This window comes from the organism of the source record quoted next, unplaced genomic scaffold (genome assembly GCF_019419815.1).
Source record: "Pyrus x bretschneideri cultivar Hongxiangsu unplaced genomic scaffold, Pyrus_bretschneideri_v1 Contig24, whole genome shotgun sequence".
In the NCBI taxonomy this organism is placed as follows: Eukaryota; Viridiplantae; Streptophyta; class Magnoliopsida; order Rosales; family Rosaceae; genus Pyrus; species Pyrus x bretschneideri.
The window spans coordinates 4,336,266-4,355,000 of NW_025999546.1; the positions used below are offsets into that span (position 1 = coordinate 4,336,266).

The window sequence follows — 18,735 nt, forward strand, 5'->3', positions numbered from 1 at the left end:
AAAGTGCACGACTTTTCCGGCGGTTTTATCATTTTTCCGGCGATTCCGGCAACGATTTCCTTCGAGTGAGGTATGAAACTTCATCTCCTCTTCATAATCTTCAAGTGGGTATGCTTAGTTTGTGCTTTTGTATTCATTTTAGAGTTGGGTGTTTAGAACCTTAGAAATCCAGTTTTCTTCGGTGAAATTGGACGGTTTCCGATTAGAAGTTATCGTCGGCCTAGTTGTGAAAAGTGTTTCCCTTGTTGAGCTCTAGCTACCACGTAAATTTGAGCTCATCTAGTTAATGTTGAAATTCGGGGTTTGTAAACCCTCCACCTTGACTTCCACCGCATGTGGCGGTGTGAGGGATCGTTCACGAGTGTTGTCTAGGTTTCAAATACCTTCTAGTGATCATGTGAACCTATGTCTAGCTTGGTTGCCAAAGATTCAATTGTTGGGTGTGGTGATCAATTTGGACCGCCACTTGTTTGTGTGATTGACGACAATTCGACCATTGGATCATAATGAAACTTTAGTATGTTATCCTCAAAGCATAATGTGGACTTTGGGAAGTTATGGATCATAAATCTGATTTACGGATTGTTGTGGACCCCATCGTTGACCGATAGTTGATTTATGGTCAACATGTCTAGGAATGTTCTAAATAATAAAATTAGTACCATGGGAGACTTAAGTGAAGTCTAGTGGGCCTACATTGGTTAGAGAGTGACTTGAACATGTGTGATATGGTTATTACCTTGATTTCTTATATTGGCATCATCTGTGAATTTAACTTGGTCTTATAATGTGATTCTATTGAAATGTGATTATATATATACATTTAGCCATAGACCTAAGTTTATTAAACATGATTTGGCTTGTGTACTAATGATGATCGTGATATGTGAATTGACATGCATATTCGAAAGGTGTTTGATTTACATAGATGGTATGTTATGATGAAATGTGAGTGACTTTAAGATATGTGAATATGAAATGGTTTTATAATCATTTTTCCTATAAATTGTTAATTTTCATATTTAGCCAATGATATAGTTATATGAAGTAGGATTTGACGTGCATATTGGAAATATGGTTTGTTTTGTATGATTGGCTTGATATGATGAGGTGAGGGCTAGTGGTGGACCGTTAACCCATTGTCATGAGGTTTGTTGTTTTGAAACATGTGTCAATGCTCGTTTCATTATTTCATATCTTGTTTCGTTGAGCCTTTATAACTGGAGTAACTTGATTCATATGTTGTTTCATTGGTTGGTGGTTATGCAATGTACTCCACGATTCCGTTGAGTGATGGTCCGGAATTCTTCCTACTCCACTCTGCGATTCCGTTGAGTGATGGTCAGGAATCGTATCTTGGTTTGGGTTCTGTTGAGTGATGGTCCGGAATCCCTCTTACTCCGCGATCCCGTTGAGTGATGGTCCGGGATTGTATCCACCTTAGTTCATTGAGTTTAGTTTGAGATGGTTGCAAAGGTGTAGGCTTTGGATGAACAGTGTCACCCTAATTCTACTTTCATTGTGTGTATGTGAATATGGGTGTGAGATGTCATGGTCGGTTGGAATGAACTTTTGGATGTCTGGGTGACTCCCTCGGAGTTTTCAAAAGTTTGGTATTGATTTCTTATGAAAGATTTATATTCAAGGTTTATAAATTATGATTGATGGTTGGTTTTATTATTGTATCACATGCTTATTTTATTGTCCCTCACCCGAGTCTCTCAGCTTATCTAAGTGCCTGATTTATTAGTGCACCAATTCCATAATATTGGCATTGATATGGCAGGTCTGGGTAGATTATGAGAAACCGCATAGTATTTTGGTTCCGTTGAGTGGTCCGGAACCCAATGTTATTGGATTCCGTTGAGTGGTCCGGAATCCTTGCTCTTGTTCATTTCGTAAGGTGATCTTAGAATCCTAAATTCGAGTAGATGGGAATTACCCACAGTAGATATTGTGAAAATAAATTAGAATTATCATGTTATTATTGGGAATTATGTAGAGTTCTTTAATTAAATTCGTGAAATGATATGTTATCTCACTGATTGATTAAGATAATTAAATATTAATATTGTGCTTTGATTCCTTTATGTGTTACAAGCTATGTATTGAGATATAATGTTGGAAGTATAGTGAATTGGTAAGATGAAGTGAAATGTGATTTGACTTGTGTATTGGAAATAGTTGTGACATGTGATTGAAACGCATATTGAATTGCTTGGGAGATGTGAGGTCTAGTAATTGACCGATAACCCATTGTGATGTGGAATTGTGCTCGATATTGCTTCGTTCATTGAGTTTTCATGAATTGGGTAACTTGAATCATGTCTTGTTCCTTCGAGCCGTTGTTATATTTCTTGGACTTCCGTTCAATTCGATTATGTGGTCAGGAACTGAATTCTGTTTGGATTCCGTTGAGTGATGGTCCGAAATCCCCTTTGATGCCTTGGTTCCGTTGGGTGGTCCAAAATTTTCCCTTTTTCCAAAGAAGTAGTCTTCAACTGAATTGTGTTGCTCTAGCTTTGCGTTTCGACTTGTTGTATGTGTTATTGATGATGTGATGGTTGGCATTATTGATTGATGTGATTATGGAATGACGTTGGATATGAGTGTGGTTATCATGAGTAGTTTAGTTGATTAATATTTCTAGAGAATCATGTGTACTTTGTTAATTCTTAACTATGTTACACACTATGAAATGTGATTTTATGTGAAAAACGTGATGAATTATGTGATGGTTGAAGTGGAAATGTTAATCGTCATGTGGGATTGTTATGTTGGATACCATGGTTCTTTGAAATGATATATGTTGTGAATTGCGGTATCATGTTGTGACATAATGGCCTATATATTGATGGAGGGGCAACCATGATTTTCAGATGGGTTGTTATGTAACCCTGAGTGTAGTATTTTCATGCTTATCAAGTTCTATTGATTGATTGAGAAATGTTATACCTTTCGACTTAATCGGATTGTGTTATATGTCAATTATTGTGCTTGACGAACTACGAATGACTTGATCCCTGTCTAGGGTACGTAGGCAATCTAACAGGGAGGTTAGATGCAGCCATAAAGCATACCAAAATAACTATGTGATTCGATTATTGAGTTGTGCTTGCCTGTATCCCGAAGGTGGGATATGATAGATACGGATTTTTTGTGACGCCACGTGTCAATTCTGGACGTATGTCGGGAATGGGACGTGACAAGAAGTATCTCAGCCTTTTGGATTCCCTAATTCCATGCCCTTTAGCAATCAGTCGTCACTTTGGTTTTCCTGCACCATTGGCTTAGTCTTTGCAGATGGGATCTGGTACTTACTATAACTTCAGAGGAAATAGCTTTAAGCCTGAAGGTAAAGGCAAGCGATTTTTCTGTCTGGCTCTAACTATCAAGGCGCTTCTCAAAATGGTGGTGGACTCAATGCTTTTGGTTTTCAACCACAAGTTCCTCAAGTTGCAGTGGTGTGGATCCATAGAAAATTATTCAGAAGGTCAAATGCAAAAGTTCACAAACATTTTTTTAGACATACAATAATCTTAAAAATTAAATCATAATTTCATCATTCATAGTTTATATAACAAATAACAATATAAGTTACAAAAATTGAAAACGCTGCATTATAGCTTCATTATGAATGAAACAAAAAAAAACATCTATCTCAATATAAACCACAATGCTATCCCTCGACCATTGATCTCCTATTTGGTTATGCAATGGACTTTTCGCAATATTCCTAGCAGAAAAAGACTTCCACTGAAACAGTAGCAACTGGTATAACCAAAGCTAATATAATTAGCTAAAACACATTATTATATACTCTTTTCCTCCCCATCTCCACTTTTTTGTTTGTTGCAATACGACCAATTTCTTTTGTTGTACCATAGATTGGGCATCAATATTTGAGCCTCACTACTTAGGCCTGATGTATGTAACAAGAGAGAAAACCTTTTGTTCTATAAAAGGGATCATTCACCCTCACTTTAGAAAAGGAGAAAATCCTAGCCTCTCTAGCAACAAGCCTCCATATACAATGTAACTTTCATTTTAAATAGTGAAACCGGATCGACACTAGTGTGGATGTAGCCCTAACTTGGGGTGAACCATGATATATCGTTGTGTTCTTGTGCGTGTGTGTGATTTACGGTCGAATTTAGTGGTCCAAGATCAACCCGATTCTGTGCATCAACATCTTCTAATTGAGAAAATTCACTACTCGAATGCGTATCATGAATATAATGCCCAAGTTGATCTTGAATTGCCAGAGTTGACAAGTAGAATCAGAATAAAATTATGAAATCCCGCCCTCGAATTTCACTATTTAAGTTTCATGGAATTGAGATCCGTTTGGGTGGATATTAAGACAACTTGACGTCAAGAATGTTTTCTTGCATGGTTTCTTACAAGAAGAGGTATATATGACTCGACCACCAAATTTTAACGATGATGTTCATCTTGTTTATGTTTGCAAGTTGGAGAGGTCGATTTAAAACAGGCTCCTTGTACCTAAAATGAACAATTACCAGATTTCTTCTTCAATTAGGGTTCAAATCGTCTTATGCAGATCCCTACTGTTTGTTAAGCATGAAGGTAACTTGTCATTGTCTTATTATTATGAGTTGATGATATAATATTAACTGGTGACATGGTGCTGTTCAAGCTGTTGCTACTCGGTTGTCGTAAGCACTTGACATGAAGGAATTGGGAATTCTTGCTCACATATTAAGTATCAACATTAAAGGTTGGTTTGTCACTCAGTCCATTTGACTCCATATACATTATAGATTTGCTGTAAGCTCATATGTTAGATTGTAAACACTACATCACTCGTCCGATATTGCCTATTTTGTCAGTTCAGGTTTGTCAGTTTATGCACAATTCTCTTGAATCTCATTTTGTTGTAGAACTGTTACTACCACTCCACAAATCTCATCATACACTTCTTAAAAATGTATTTTCTTTTAATTATAAAAAGTTTGGAGTGGTAGTAACAGTTCCACAACAAAATGAGATTCATGAGAATTATGCATAAATGACATTAAAGTTAATGGTATGATTTATTTCTTATTGATGACACATAACATAGTTTATAAATTTAGTCTACTTAGCATTACCCTTAGGTCCCTTACGATATCCCGAGGCACTTTGCATCTTGTTCTCTATTTTCGATATGAACTGCTTGATTTGAAGGGTCATACCGATGTTGATTGGGCTGATGATCCTAATAGTCATCGATTAACAACTGGCTTTGTTATGTCCCTTAGCTTTAATGCAGATATGATAAAAAAAATTTTGGGTAAATTACACATAACTACCTTAACTATTAGTCATGAATAGTTTCATATCTCCTCTTTAAAAAGTTTCAATATCATACCTCATCTACAAATTTGTTACAATTTCATACATTCCGTCAGTTGTCTATCAATTCTTCCATTAAATGCTGACGTGGCTTGTGACGTGGCACACTTTCTATTAAAAAGCTAATAAAATATTATTAAAAACTAAATAAAAAAATCATTTAATATTTTTTAAATATTAAAATAATAATAATAATAAAACCCACCCATGTGCGTCTTCCCCCCTCCACCCTCTTCTTCCCTCGTCCCCTGCAACCCAGAAAGAAAGAAGACGAAGATTGAAGATGAGTTTTTTTTTTTTTTTTTTTTCCCCTTCTTCTTTTTCTTCTTTCTTTCTGGGTTGCCGGGGAGCGGGGAAAGACGAACATGGGGTGGGCTTTGTTTTTTTTTTCTTTTTCCCTTCTTCTTCTTCTTCCTCCTTTCTGGGTTGCAGAGGGTGGGGTGGGGAAGATGAACATGGGGTGGGGTTTTTTTTTTTTAATTTTAATAAATTTTCTTTAATCAATTATTATTTTAATAATTAAAAAATATTAAATGATTTTTTTTTTGTTTTTAATACTATTTTTTTAGTCTTTTTAATCGAAAGTGTGTCATGTCAGCATTTAACAGAGGAATTGACAATCATTTGACAAAATGTATAACATTGCAACAAATTCGAAGATACAAGATGACATTGAAACTTTTAAAAAATGAGGTATAAAATTATTAATAATCAATAGTTAAAGTAATTCTACTCAAAAAATTTTAAAACTCGTTTGAATGTATTTTGCAAAACCGCATTTTCTTTAAAAATATTTTCAGTTATTTTAAAAACATATTAAACAGAGAGGTTCTAAAACAAAATCACCGATGGTGAGCCTTTTAACCGTCTTTACATGGACCGGCAAAGAAAAGACTCAGTGGCGGAAAAATGAAGGAAGACGCCGCATCACCACCACCACCACCAGAGGACTCTTCCTTCACGTCATGCAAAGACGTTCCCAATCTCCTCTCCTCTTTCGTCGACACCTTCGTCGATTTCTCCGTCAGCGGCGGCCTCTTCCTCTTGCCCCAAACCCCCAGTCATCCCCTTCCCGCCTCCCCTCAAAATCACAAAAATGCCCTCACTGCCTGCTACAGCCCCAGCGATCCCCTGCTCTTGCGCCCACCACTCCAAACCTATTACCCCCCGCAGGACCGGTTGGTCGCGATCGGCGATCTCCACGGCGACCTGGAGAAGACCAAGGAATCGCTAAGGCTTGCTAAATTGGTTGACCTGGAGTCGGGTAAATGGGTCGGAGGGTCCACCACCGTGGTCCAGATTGGCGACGTGCTGGACCGTGGCGGCGACGAGATTAAAATCCTCTATTATCTCGAGAAATTGAAACGGGAAGCCGCCAGGTGCGGCGGCACGGTGATTACGATGCACGGCAACCACGAGATCATGAATGTGGAAGGAGATTTCAGGTATGTGACCCGCAAGGGTTTGGATGAGTTCAGGGTTTGGGCTGACTGGTATTGCATTGGGAACCGAATGAAATCGATCTGTAAAGGGTTGGAAAAGCCGAAGGATCCCTTTGATGGGGTGCCCTTAGGGTTTAAGAATGTGAAGGAAGAGTTTGCTCATGGGTTTAGAGCTAGAATTGCAGCATTGAGGCCATCGGGTCCAATTTCGTCGCGGTTCTTGTCCAACAATGTGGCTGTGTTGGTTGTGGGGGACTCTGTTTTCGTCCACGGCGGGCTTTTGGGCCAACACGTTTCATATGGTCTGGAGAAGATCAATGAGGAGCTGAGGGAGTGGATTCATGGGTTGAAGGGAAGAATCGCGCCTGAGTATTGTCGAGGTGCTAATTCTGTGGTTTGGCTGAGGAAATTTTCGCATGAATACGAGGATAAATGTGATTGCTCAGCACTTGAACATGTTTTAGCTACCATTCCGGGCGCAAAGAGGATGATTATGGGTCATACCATTCAAGAGTTTGGGATTAATGGTGTTTGCAACGAGAGAGCAATTCGGATTGATGTAGGGATGTCAAAGGGGTGTACAAATGGCTTGCCTGAAGTTTTGGAGATCAAGGGGAATTCGGGTTTGAGGATCTTGACCTCAAATCCACTGTACGAGAACAAGAAAAAATCTACCGTGCATAATGAGATACCCGCATTTTTGCCGCAAGGACCGAAACAAGTGGAAGTGAAGGCTTAACTGTTTGAGTATTTATCCTAAACCTGATTATTCCTATTTAAAACAGATATGGATTTGTATTCTGTTAAACTATTATTCAGCTGTCTCTGGCAGTGTAGATAATTAATTATCTATAGTTCAAGTTGGAAACTGAATCAATACTGAAGCTTTGGTATTTTTCAATTTGTTACTATAGCTGTTTTGTTTCTTCAATGTGAAACATTAGTACTATCCCTTTCCATGTTTCTACTGTTTTGTTAAACTTTCTGGCGTTGCTTGTGCTTGCATATTCTTCTTCGCTGTCATTTTATCTGACTTTTTTTGATGTGTTATTGATCAGTCGTATCCTGACTTAGGCATATCTGCTGGAGGATAAGGTATTGTCTTCTTGATATGCTTCCATATTGATTCTGATCGTTATCTCTGTTGAAACGTTAAACTTGAATGCTCTTTTCAGCTGGTGTTGTTCGCAGTTTTGCTGTAATGATTGATTTCAAAATAGACGTCATCTTGAAATATGGTTGTGTTTGAGTTCAATCTAAGCAAGCTTCAGAGATGTTATCTTGAAATAGGAGGAGTTTTCAAGAGCATGCTGTATTGCACTTATCCTTGCAGTTCTTCAGCTGCCATTATCACTCTTAGCCATCTTTGTTTGGAAAACTGCCTCTACCTCAAGCTCGCCTGCAAGCTCCAGCTCACCAGGTATTAGAAAATTATAAGAAAGTTATAAAACTAATGAATGCGATAGTACTGGAGTTGAGTTCATTCAAATTTAGTGATGTCTGTTTAAGCTGAAACAGAAATGAGTTTGAGATTTAACCCCAGATAGCGCTTAAAGTGTCGATTTGCAAAGATAGAATGCAGGACACGGACACGGAAAGTCTTTGTAACTTTACCTTCATTAATTCCTAGGGCGACATTTGTTTAATGGATTGGATCGATATATTCAACCATTTAGTGGAGACTAGAGATGATCAATGAAGTTGATAACGAACCATTGATCGTCCAATTTTCTTGCTTAGACCTCTAGATTGCATTTGGTAGCTCCACTAAATCGGCATACGGTTTTGTTGTTTTCGAGTTGTGAACAGGTAATAAACAGAGTTTGTTTGAAGTTCTGCAAGTGTTGTATGAGGAAGGAACAGAGCACAGGTTGTATTCTATAACCTCAAAACAAATTCTAAGATCTTGATTCTTGACTATAACAAATGTGCTTAGTTCAAATTTTATTTAGGAGTAATATTGAGGACCCATTTGGTTCGTGAATTAAGGGATCGTGAATGAGTATGAAACACTTATTTACTTTTCATTAAAAGCAATCCCGCCTATAGCTACCTAGGTGGTTGGCTACTGTCACAATAATCTTTTGCCGTTTAAAAAATAACAGGTGTGTGCTTAGACCCGCCTACAACCATCTAAGAACCCGCTTAGGTTGCGACTCTCATTTAAACAAAAAATAGGCAGTTTTATATTTTCTATTTATCTTTTAAATAAATTGAAAGAAACTTATTAGATACTTGGATGAACACTAATCATATGTTTGAAAGTGAATTTGAAAAAAATTACTATACTTACTACTAGTGATATTCCTCTTCACTTGTAAGTGAAAAGTCTTAGTTTCGATTCTTCCCGAACGCGAATTTTGGACCAATAATTATGGTTAGCCCATTATGAGGTTTATTACACTTCCTAACTCTTAATGTAAATAATATCGAAGACATTCAAAAATATTTTTGTGTACTAGTACAGAAACTCAAACTAGACATTGGAAAGAAAATAAAAGATAGTTCCTAGTTATCGTTTCCCAGCATTTCTAAACAAGGGGATGGAACGTATAGGAATAAGCATTGCATGGGACCCTCTTCCAACATGGAAAAATAATAATTAAATTTAAGCATCACTAACCTTTTTTCCTCGAAGCATCACTAGTTATGCTTTGGTTTGTAAACTTTGACATCCAAATGCCAAAATGGGACCAACTTACAGTAAAGCCTTTACTGAGATTATATGAACAAATGGCTGAACCAAAATATATTTATTTTTATGGGACCATGTGTCACATGTTATGCTTACAAAAGATTCTTAGACCTCGTTTGGTTTGTAGAATTGATTGAAATAGATAACTCATATTATTCAAGTTCAAAGTGTGTTGAAGTAAAGAAATGAAAAACTTGTGTTCAACTTAAACATAAAAGATGAATTATTAATTAAGAAAATTTATACATTTCAATCCTTCATCAAAATGGTAGGATCCGAAAGCGTAAGTTTCTCTTGCTGGGTCCTCTTTTAATCCCTACAAAATGAAAGGTATATCGAAGGTCAAGGTGAATATACCTTGTATATAGGTACAAAACCGCTATATGCATGGGATAGGTCTCATTTTGAGGGGATAAAATAGGACCTGGATCCTACCAATTTGTAGGAGGATTGAAAGGATAAGTTTTCTTAACGAGTAATCATTGCATATGGTATTGAAGGTAAAAATTTTCTTCTTATACCCTAGACCCTAAACCTTCAATATGCCTTAAATATAATGGGTTATCCATTGTAATTCAATCCCAAATATCAAATATGCCTTATTATATTGTTCAGGGAGTCGATAACCTAATCTGTTGGGCTGAGGAATAAGTAATTCAAGAGGAGTAACTTACTTTGTAGTTGATAGCTAATTTGAGGATCTTGATTTTTTCTAACTGTTTCGTGCGAGTTTAGAGAGTAAGGCTATCGTTGTAGTCCGACAACCAAATCTTATATGTAGTTTGACTCGTCTAATCCATTTTCATCATTTCATTAAAAAAATCAGTGTTATGATATTTTTCTTCTTAGTGTTAGAAAGTAGAGTATGTGCCAACTCTCAAGTTTAAATAAATCCTCTAGCGTTGATAAAAGAAAATGTTCGGTTGATAGTCGCATACCGGCCAAGTTATATTTCAACAGAGTGGATCTGAAAATGCCTCAAATAAGTCTTCCCCATCATTAATTCCGGTTGGCAAAATTGGAAAAGCAAAAAGCTAGATAGTACTGGTAACAGTTAGGGATGTAGAATCCCATTCAATAATAATAATTTTCATTGAGCCGCAAAAGCAGGTGAGTATGGAGAATTTTTTTCCAATGTCAATATTTAAACGGATATTTTACATGTTATAAAATAAGTGAAAGAACACGACAAAATATACTATTTTTTTAGCTGGTATTATGACATGTTGGGTATCATTTAATACTCACTGCTGCAACGTTGCATAATTCTACAGTCCTAGCACCGTTTTCCAATATTAATGTCAAATCCTCAATTAATCAACAAGGCCTAAGCCTCCTAAGCAGCTCATCAAACATGCTATATATAACAAGGCCCGAGGAGCTGATAAAAAGCACCAAAACCAAATGACACGTTTGGAATAAGCACTTTTGCACTGTTAGTATATCCAGCGGTCGCATTAGAAAGTGCTTAATTCTCAATGCCGATTCCTGTTGCTTTCCAAGGGGCTCTTCTGGGTCTCTGGTTCTGCTTCTTTGCTGCAAGCTTCTGCTATACCAATGGGGAGACCATTGAGGTAGCTGGAGAACAAGCAGCAGCCAGAACTTTTTCAGGTAATCTATATACATATATAGAGAGTTTACCTTAAGAAAAAAAAGTATTTCAAGGAAACATTAAAATGACAACAATTTAATTTAGTGGTTATATGGTTTTGTATTTACATGGTTTTTAGCAACGTTAATTTTTTTTAAAAGACCTATATAGTAAATACTATACGGTTCAAAACATTTGAATACATTGCTAAGTGGACCGCCAATTAAATCTCCCTATACTTGCGTGGACGTATAGCAAAAAACAATTTCCAAACTAATGTTAGTTCCCTTTACCATTAGTCTAATGTGTGATTGAGTAGTAGTTCTTTAATTATCATATTTATATAGTCTTCGTTATTAGTTAATCATATATTTGTTTTTTTCCTCTTACGTAATAATCTTATGCATGTCTCTGTGTCTATACTATGTCCATAATGAAGAGTTGCAAAAAGCAGAAGCCGCAGAAGTCAATGAAGAAGAGAAATTTAAAGTGCTTGCACACAAGCCCTTCTTCAAGAAGCCACCTCTACCCAAGATTCCCATTGTAAAGAAGCCATTTCCACCAAAGCCCTTTTTCAAGAAGCCATTGCCACCCCACATCCCAATCTACAAGAAGCCACTCCCTCCACCAGTTCCGGTCTTCAAGATTCCTCCCTTTAAGAAGCCGGATTATCCGCCGGTTCCGGTTGTGGAAGTAAAGCCATTTCCGAAGAAGCCAATTTTCCCTCCACTTACAAAATTCAAGAAGCCAATTCTACCACCTATTCCTGTATACAAGAAGCCACTTCCTCCGCCAATTCCAGTTTACAAGAAGCCATTTCCCGATCCTGTCTTCAAGAAGCCGATTCCAACATTCAAGAAGCCATTTCCTCCACATCCATTCCTTGGGAAGCCATTTCCTCCCATTGTTCCCTAAAGCTAGACTAGCTAGTTTTCCCTTCCAAATTACAGATGAGTAGCGCAGGAAGGTATTTACGAGTATGTAATAAAGTCCTACATGGATTGTAACTTTATTATCTTGAGATTTTGTGTTGTGTTGTTGTACCTTTAGGTTTTGCTGTTATGCAGCTACTTTGTAATACAAGCTTTGCAGTAATAAATTAAAAATATATATTACTTTTCCTTCAGTCCAAAGGATCAACTTCAACCCTTAGGAATGAGATCAGAGGCACATTGGTATTTCCTGATATTAGTACTCATATGGTGAGTAGCAAAAGAAAAGAACTAAGAACTGCTAAATTTAGCAAGCAAGCAAAGAACCATTTTTTAATAATGAAATAAATATGAGCTACTTCTTTTTTTTTTTTTTTTTTTTTTTTTGTGTGAGATTCAGAGAGACAGGTCAGCAGCTCATACTATCCCAAAACTTGCATCTTTTCACAACATGTGTTAAATTTTATTGCAAAAGACCAAGGTACAAGTAGGAATGGAAAGATTTTGTAATATGTTTGATTAATTTTCCAGTGTAGTATTTTCGTACTCTTCAATAATTAGAAATTCTGTTGCAAGCTTAAATGTTTGGTGCACATGCTCAAGCATTTGAGTCACCTTGAAAACAAGGTTGCAAGCTTGAACGTCTAGTACAATGAACGGGAAAATAGAATTAGAATCCACTATAATTACACTAAAAATTAAGAAAACTTAGAAGAAGTTGAGATTTTACCATAAAACCAATTGACAAATAGGGAGTAGCCTAATTATTTATAAACACAACCAAGGTCCCTTTTGATGAGAGATTAATACTCTCAACACCACCTTACGTGTGACAAATTTTCAAGCCTAACACGTGAACAATATAAATCGGATAACATAAAACACATGTAACCGTTAGGCTTCACACATAAGATAGTCTACTACTGAAGCCCATATGGGCAATGCATGGGCTTGTTCCTGATTTTACGCATTTCCAGTTGAAGCCCTTTCAGTCATATGTTCATCACTATACTATTCCCCCTTGGTAGGACATTGTAGGGGCACGTTACATTTTTAAACTAAACTTGTCAAGATTGGATCCCTTACATTATTATTTATGGAAAACTAATGAAAAGGACTTGAAAACTTTGAGTTTTAACGATAAGGACAAAATAAAGGGTAAAGTGAATAGTATCAAGTTTGACTTTTTAATGTAAAAATGTGATTTTTCGTTAAAATGAACAGTATCACGGACTTTTCGTTAAAACTCCCTATTATTTATCACTTAACATCCTCAACTGGCAGTCATACCGCCGATTTTTCTCCCAGACAAGCACATGCCCTTAACCAAACCTTTGGGAGCAACACTTTGAAATCTTTGGTTACCAGTGCAGTTCAACAATTAGTACTCTACTGAAAGGAACCTAACTTCGAAGTGGATCGTATAAGTCAAAAGTTTTAACTTTAATGTACTAAACTGACATCCAACTCACATTTTCATGCTCACCAGTCAAACAACATATACAAATTTCCCTTTCCAAGGTGTGTCATTTCTCACGGGCTACACTACAACACATATGCTATCCATTCTTGTGTTTGAGAAATATGTACATAAAAATTTCGAAGTATGTTTCTGGGGTTCTTTACAAATTTCTTCATGTAAAAGAAAGACGGTGCATCAAGTGAACCATCAAACGGAAGATGCGTCTTCAGCCAAACAATACTAGCATGACTCGATCGACTAACATCTTTTATTGCTTTAACTTGTAACTCAAGGTATATATAGGTTATTCAACTATAACAACGAATTAACTTGATCACATCATCAATGTTGCTACTACGCTACGGAAGATTGGCGTTATCAAAATAGGATGAGTACATATTTCCACCTACCTATGTACTGCAGAACCAATCTGAACGCAGCTATATATATATCTATTTCTGTCTCTAGGCCTTGCTATATGTGTCAATACCTTGCACTGCGAGAAGCTTCTGACTTGGTGATGAAACACGTAAAAAGCAGCTACACCTGATTTTCCACATCGAAAAAAGAGGAGTATTGGGGGAGCTTGAGTTTAAAAAGATGATGAAGTAGTTAAGGGCGGTGTGTGGCTTGACCCTGGTTCCATGCAATTCAAGGGACGTAGACAAGGGGGGCAATAAGCAGTGCTAGCATTCTCATAGTTAAACTCCACCTGATTGCACTTCTCATCTAATTCATCAAATTCCTTGGCATTCTGAAAGGAAGTGTCAATTCAATGTAAGTTAAAAAGTTGGACAAACTCAAGACTATGAAAAATTCAATCATTCTTAGTTGATTAAAAAAATGCACCCTAGGAAATACTTAAAGACGGCTTTATCCAAAGCAAGTTAACAGATTGATTCAAGAAACATGCTGCAATATGTAAGTGTTGTTTCCATCACAATTCACTAAATATACAAAAATAATTTCAGAAATATACCTGAATAGATAAAAGGTGGAATGCAGGAAGAAAACGCATCTTGCAGTATGCATTAAACATCAACGTCAGCACCAGAAGTGGAATTGTGGAAATGGATGCAGCTGGTTTTGATTTCAGTCCGAAAAGACCAATCATAGTGATTTGCATGAGAATTATTGCAACGAGAATATAATGATGGATGTAAGGCCAATACTGTCCACATGTCTCATAAATAGTCTCATAAACATCGTCAATCTGCAACATATCAGAAGTCTATAACACTTGTACTTGATATCAAAGTGCACAAAATGCTCAGCTTTGGTAGAAAATAAGTTTTAGGAATTAAGTTTTTAATGTCAGAGGTGCAAATAATATACAGTACTTGTAGTTGAACACAAGCGGTCTAACCTCCGGGGCGGACCCCAACCCAAAGGCACTAGATTGACTATTAGACTGCCTATTTTGACCCATGTTCCCCTACGGTAAGGTTGATAAGGTATTTTGACACATTCCCTTACAACTTGTGCTGCTGGTAGCTTTCTAAGAGCTATGACAAGTAACGATTTCAACAGCTAGTAAATGAAAGCATCGAAAAGGTGCCAATAAAAATTCGGACACCTGAACCTTAGGCTGCATCTAAATGCGAAAATGTTTCTAGAATGATAAGTATTTGACACCCTATATTGAGCAGTGGATAAATGTAGCTTTTACATAGATTTGACTTCCAATTACATAAAAATAAATTAAATATATTCGCAACCACTTTTTGAAAAGAAGATGAAAATCTTGGTCTCGTTGTTTCTCCGTAATTCTGTTTAGATTACAAATGTTAAGTGGGAGAAGATATGAAAAAGCAGACCTAAAAAACGAACCAAAAGAATTTAGGAGCAGTGAATTTACATGAACAGACGTATTCATAGGAACGATAACAAAGACTTCGATAATGTATGCAAAATTGGGGAAGTTAACCTGATTTATGAATACAGCATAGCCGAGCAAGAAGTAACCAATCAAAAATGGGAGCAGAAGTGGTGCCACAACTGCATATACTGTACCGATCAGCACAGACAGCGAGACCAAAGGAATGATTCTGAAGTAAGGTAACGAATAAAGATAAGGAGTTTTCTCTTTTCCACGACCATATGTACAGGACCTTATAGCATCCCAACAAAGCAATCCAGGTTGAAGGATCTCCAACGAAAACCCCGATAGCCCATCTGTCAAAATATATGTCACAAAGAAATCTGCCTGAAACATAAAAAATAAAGTGGAAGTCAATAAAGAAAAAATAAAAAAATATCTGAGAATCCACAACTATTTAAAATTTATACAAGGTTAAGAAAAAAGCAACATTGAAATATCTTTGAAAATTATGAAGACAGTCAAATAAAACGATACGTAAACTGAATATTACAAAGTTTAAGAACAACTCACTTGAGCAGAGACAGCTCTAGCAAGGCGACTGGGGAAATCTTTTGGGTGAGTAAAAGATTCACCAATTTCATCTAATAAAGAGCCAGATAATAAGCTCCAAAAGAAGACGTTTCCAACTAGGAAATAAAAAACCATGTTGCACGCTTTTATCTCCTCCCTGCTGTTTGAGATACATCCTGATAGTTTAGACATTCCGAGCATCGCAAATGGAACAATGTAGATAAACAATTTCAGAACGGCACTCGGAAGATATCCGGTTATGACAGAGCTTAACCCTGGTCTGTACATATCAACATTATCTAAGATGTCAAAATCACAAACACTAGCTATAACAAAAGCAGTACAAAGTTTGCTTAGAGAAGCTCCGAATTCAGAACCTTGAATATTCAATTCACTAATATACGAAAATTCTAAGGACAACTTTTTGCTTCATTGGACGGCTGGAGTCTGGACTACTTTCGTTACAAGGCTAGCTCAAGAGAATATTTTTTGTTAACCAACAACAAACTTCCAACTGTTAAATATAGCATGTATTGGCTTCTATATGAAATCGATGAAACTATTTTTCTTTCAAATCTTTATACTAGTGATTTCAATGTTTAATTTAATGTTCCAAAAGTTATGAATTGATAGTCAGATTGCTGCATTAATTAAGGCCAAGTTTCTAAAAGATGCTAGGCGCTAATCAGGCAGCAAGCTGGGGCCTAGCGCCTAGGCGGACTAGGCTAATTTAAGTAAATCTATTATATTTTGTGTAAATAAGTATGTTTATACTTAAAATATATATAATTTCATTCTAAACAACAAAATAGAATGACATATATTAGAAAGTATTGAAACATAATTAAAACATGGGGAACATGCATATAATGTGTATTCATTTAAGCATTCAATAATTCTCTTACAATTTATTTAAAAAAAATGCAAATGAAAGTTATCTATTTTCTGTCTAAGTGAGTCACAACATAGGCGGGCGCCTCAACAGCTCTAGGCGCGCTTTCTTAATTTTCAAATACCTAGGCATTAATCGGGACGGTGCCTAACCGCCTAGCACCTAAGCGGGGCCTAGGCAGTGTTAGGCGGAGATTTTTAGAACAGTGATTAAGGTCTATATTCCATAAGTCAAAGATTCAACAAGCACTCATGATTTTCAAGCAAAAAGAACGACAAGAAAATCTTACATCAACTGTAAAGCCATGGCAGGAGGAAACCATTTCTTTAATTTCTCAAATTTGGCAATTCCTTGGACGGCAGTGACTGGGATGGCAAAGAAAATTGTAAGAAGGGAGGCTGCAATAATAACTCCAAAATTGCGGAGTGGTAAAACTCTGACTGGGATTGCCAAATTTCTCCATGATACATCCCTGGGCTCTGGAGCGTCGTCAGTGATCCAAAGAAGCGGATTTGAGTGCTGCTGAGAGTGGGCAAGTAGGGCTGCACCCAACCGAGACTTAAATGTAACAAAAGCGACCGGCAACTCCTACAAATATAAAAGAACTCAGGATGGTTATTGTACTTACTTATGGAGTCTAGTTTGCTTAAATGTATACGATTATGTAAAAATAGGGGAGAAAATGATTCTGGACTGTCAATAATGAAGGGAAAGTAAGCTATGGGTATGGAAAGAACTACAGAAAATCAATAACATTAGGCCTTTTTTAGTGGAATAACAATAGGCTGACGACTTGTGACATTTATTTATTTTTGTTTTGTTTTGAAGAGGAAAGCAACGAGGAGCGTGACAGGATGGTTATAATTTGTTTGTGTAAGGTGAGTGGGGTGGAGAGAGGAGAGAAAGCAAAAGGAACATATTCCTTATAGCCAGTAGTCTGCTAAAATAATAAAAATTATTTGGCATGTGCATCTGATAGATATACAAATGAATAACTAGAGAACATACATGTTCCCAAACTATTTTATACGATGGGTTATTAAGGCTAGTATCACTGATAATCACCTTTTCGTGGAGCATATCTTCACACTGTAATTGGTGTATCTTGTGATGAAGTTCTTCAAGATTTTCCTCATAGACTAATATTTTCTCTGAATCTTCATGGGATGGATTCAAGAGCAAAGGGGTTTTGTTATGTTTCTTGACCACAGACCGCTTTCTCAAGTCTTCCATCTTTTTTTCAATGGATTTTGCCTGGTTCTACAATCATAAATTGTTTTCAGTTACAGCAATGGCTCACATTATATTATCTTGATTAGAGGACGATCAGATATATGATACAGTAAGACTAAAAGAAGGATAATCAAACATAAGAACTATAAACGTTAATAACAAATCATAGTTCCACATTTTAACACTTGACAATTTACCGTAAAAACACAGAACCCTCAACCCTCATCAAGAATATGAACCATTGTCCTTATTACTATGTGTTTAATCATTAACCCTCCTCGCAAACAATCCCATGATATCTCATATTATCAGGAAGGCATAAACACGTACAATTATCTGGAAGTTAATTCTCTAATTTCTAATCTCACATTCGAAATATAAAGAACGGAGTGCAAGGGATAAAAACATAGTAAACTGAAGCAGGGAGCTAATGTGATGAAAATGTTCAAGCCTTACCATCAACTCCTTAAATTCTTTTCCATCATACAAAATCTGATAAGAATGATACACATACGGGTAATGCTTAGAGAAGAACTTATTAACACAACACCCACGAGACTTGTGTTCGCTGCAGAAAGGAATTTCCCGAACCAGAACAGTAAACTGATTAGGCTGATGCCTAATGTTCAGAAGTTGCTGAATCCTTTTAGCCAAAATCTCCTTATATTCCTGAAGAAGAAACGATGCAGGAAGTCACCTGTTACGTAAACTCATCTGAGTGTTAAGGGCCCAAGAAGC

General features: G+C 36.7%; 3 protein-coding genes across 3 annotated transcripts in view; 2 read left to right on the plus strand and 1 right to left on the minus strand.

Annotated features, from left to right (window-relative positions):
• The first annotated feature begins 6,204 nt into the window (after positions 1–6,204).
• On the plus strand, positions 6,205–7,805 carry LOC103929017 (shewanella-like protein phosphatase 2). Its single transcript, XM_009338165.3, has one exon. The coding sequence runs from the start codon at positions 6,268–6,270 to the stop codon at positions 7,537–7,539; it is 1,272 nt and encodes a 423-aa protein (XP_009336440.2). The 5' UTR covers positions 6,205–6,267; the 3' UTR covers positions 7,540–7,805.
• Positions 7,806–10,870: 3,065 nt separating this feature from the next.
• Positions 10,871–12,001, plus strand: LOC103929018 (proline-rich protein 4). Its single transcript, XM_009338166.3, has 2 exons — positions 10,871–11,106; positions 11,526–12,001. Exons 1-2 carry the CDS (start codon positions 10,974–10,976, stop codon positions 11,999–12,001), a joined length of 609 nt encoding a protein of 202 aa, XP_009336441.2. The 5' UTR covers positions 10,871–10,973.
• A 1,499-nt stretch (positions 12,002–13,500) lies between these two features.
• Positions 13,501–18,735, minus strand: part of LOC103929019 (CSC1-like protein At3g54510) — an 11,646-nt gene continuing 6,411 nt past the window's right edge. Inside the window, exons 4-10 of the mRNA XM_018642964.2 lie at positions 18,454–18,666; positions 17,830–18,024; positions 17,054–17,352; positions 15,873–16,152; positions 15,408–15,686; positions 14,460–14,693; positions 13,501–14,234 (exon numbers count right to left, since the gene is read on the minus strand). Of these exons, the coding sequence (XP_018498480.2) occupies positions 14,073–14,234; positions 14,460–14,693; positions 15,408–15,686; positions 15,873–16,152; positions 17,054–17,352; positions 17,830–18,024; positions 18,454–18,666 (1,662 nt within the window). The 3' untranslated portion in view covers positions 13,501–14,072. The remainder of the gene's footprint in view (positions 14,235–14,459; positions 14,694–15,407; positions 15,687–15,872; positions 16,153–17,053; positions 17,353–17,829; positions 18,025–18,453; positions 18,667–18,735) is intronic.

Coding starts and splice junctions, on each gene's coding strand:
- LOC103929017 (XM_009338165.3), top strand. CDS start 6,268: ATGAAGGAAGACGCCGCATCACCACCACCACCACCAGAGGACTCTTCC.
- LOC103929018 (XM_009338166.3), top strand. CDS start 10,974: ATGCCGATTCCTGTTGCTTTCCAAGGGGCTCTTCTGGGTCTCTGGTTC. Junction 11,107..11,525: donor AGCAGCCAGAACTTTTTCAG/GTAATCTATATA, acceptor TCCATAATGAAG/AGTTGCAAAAAGCAGAAGCC.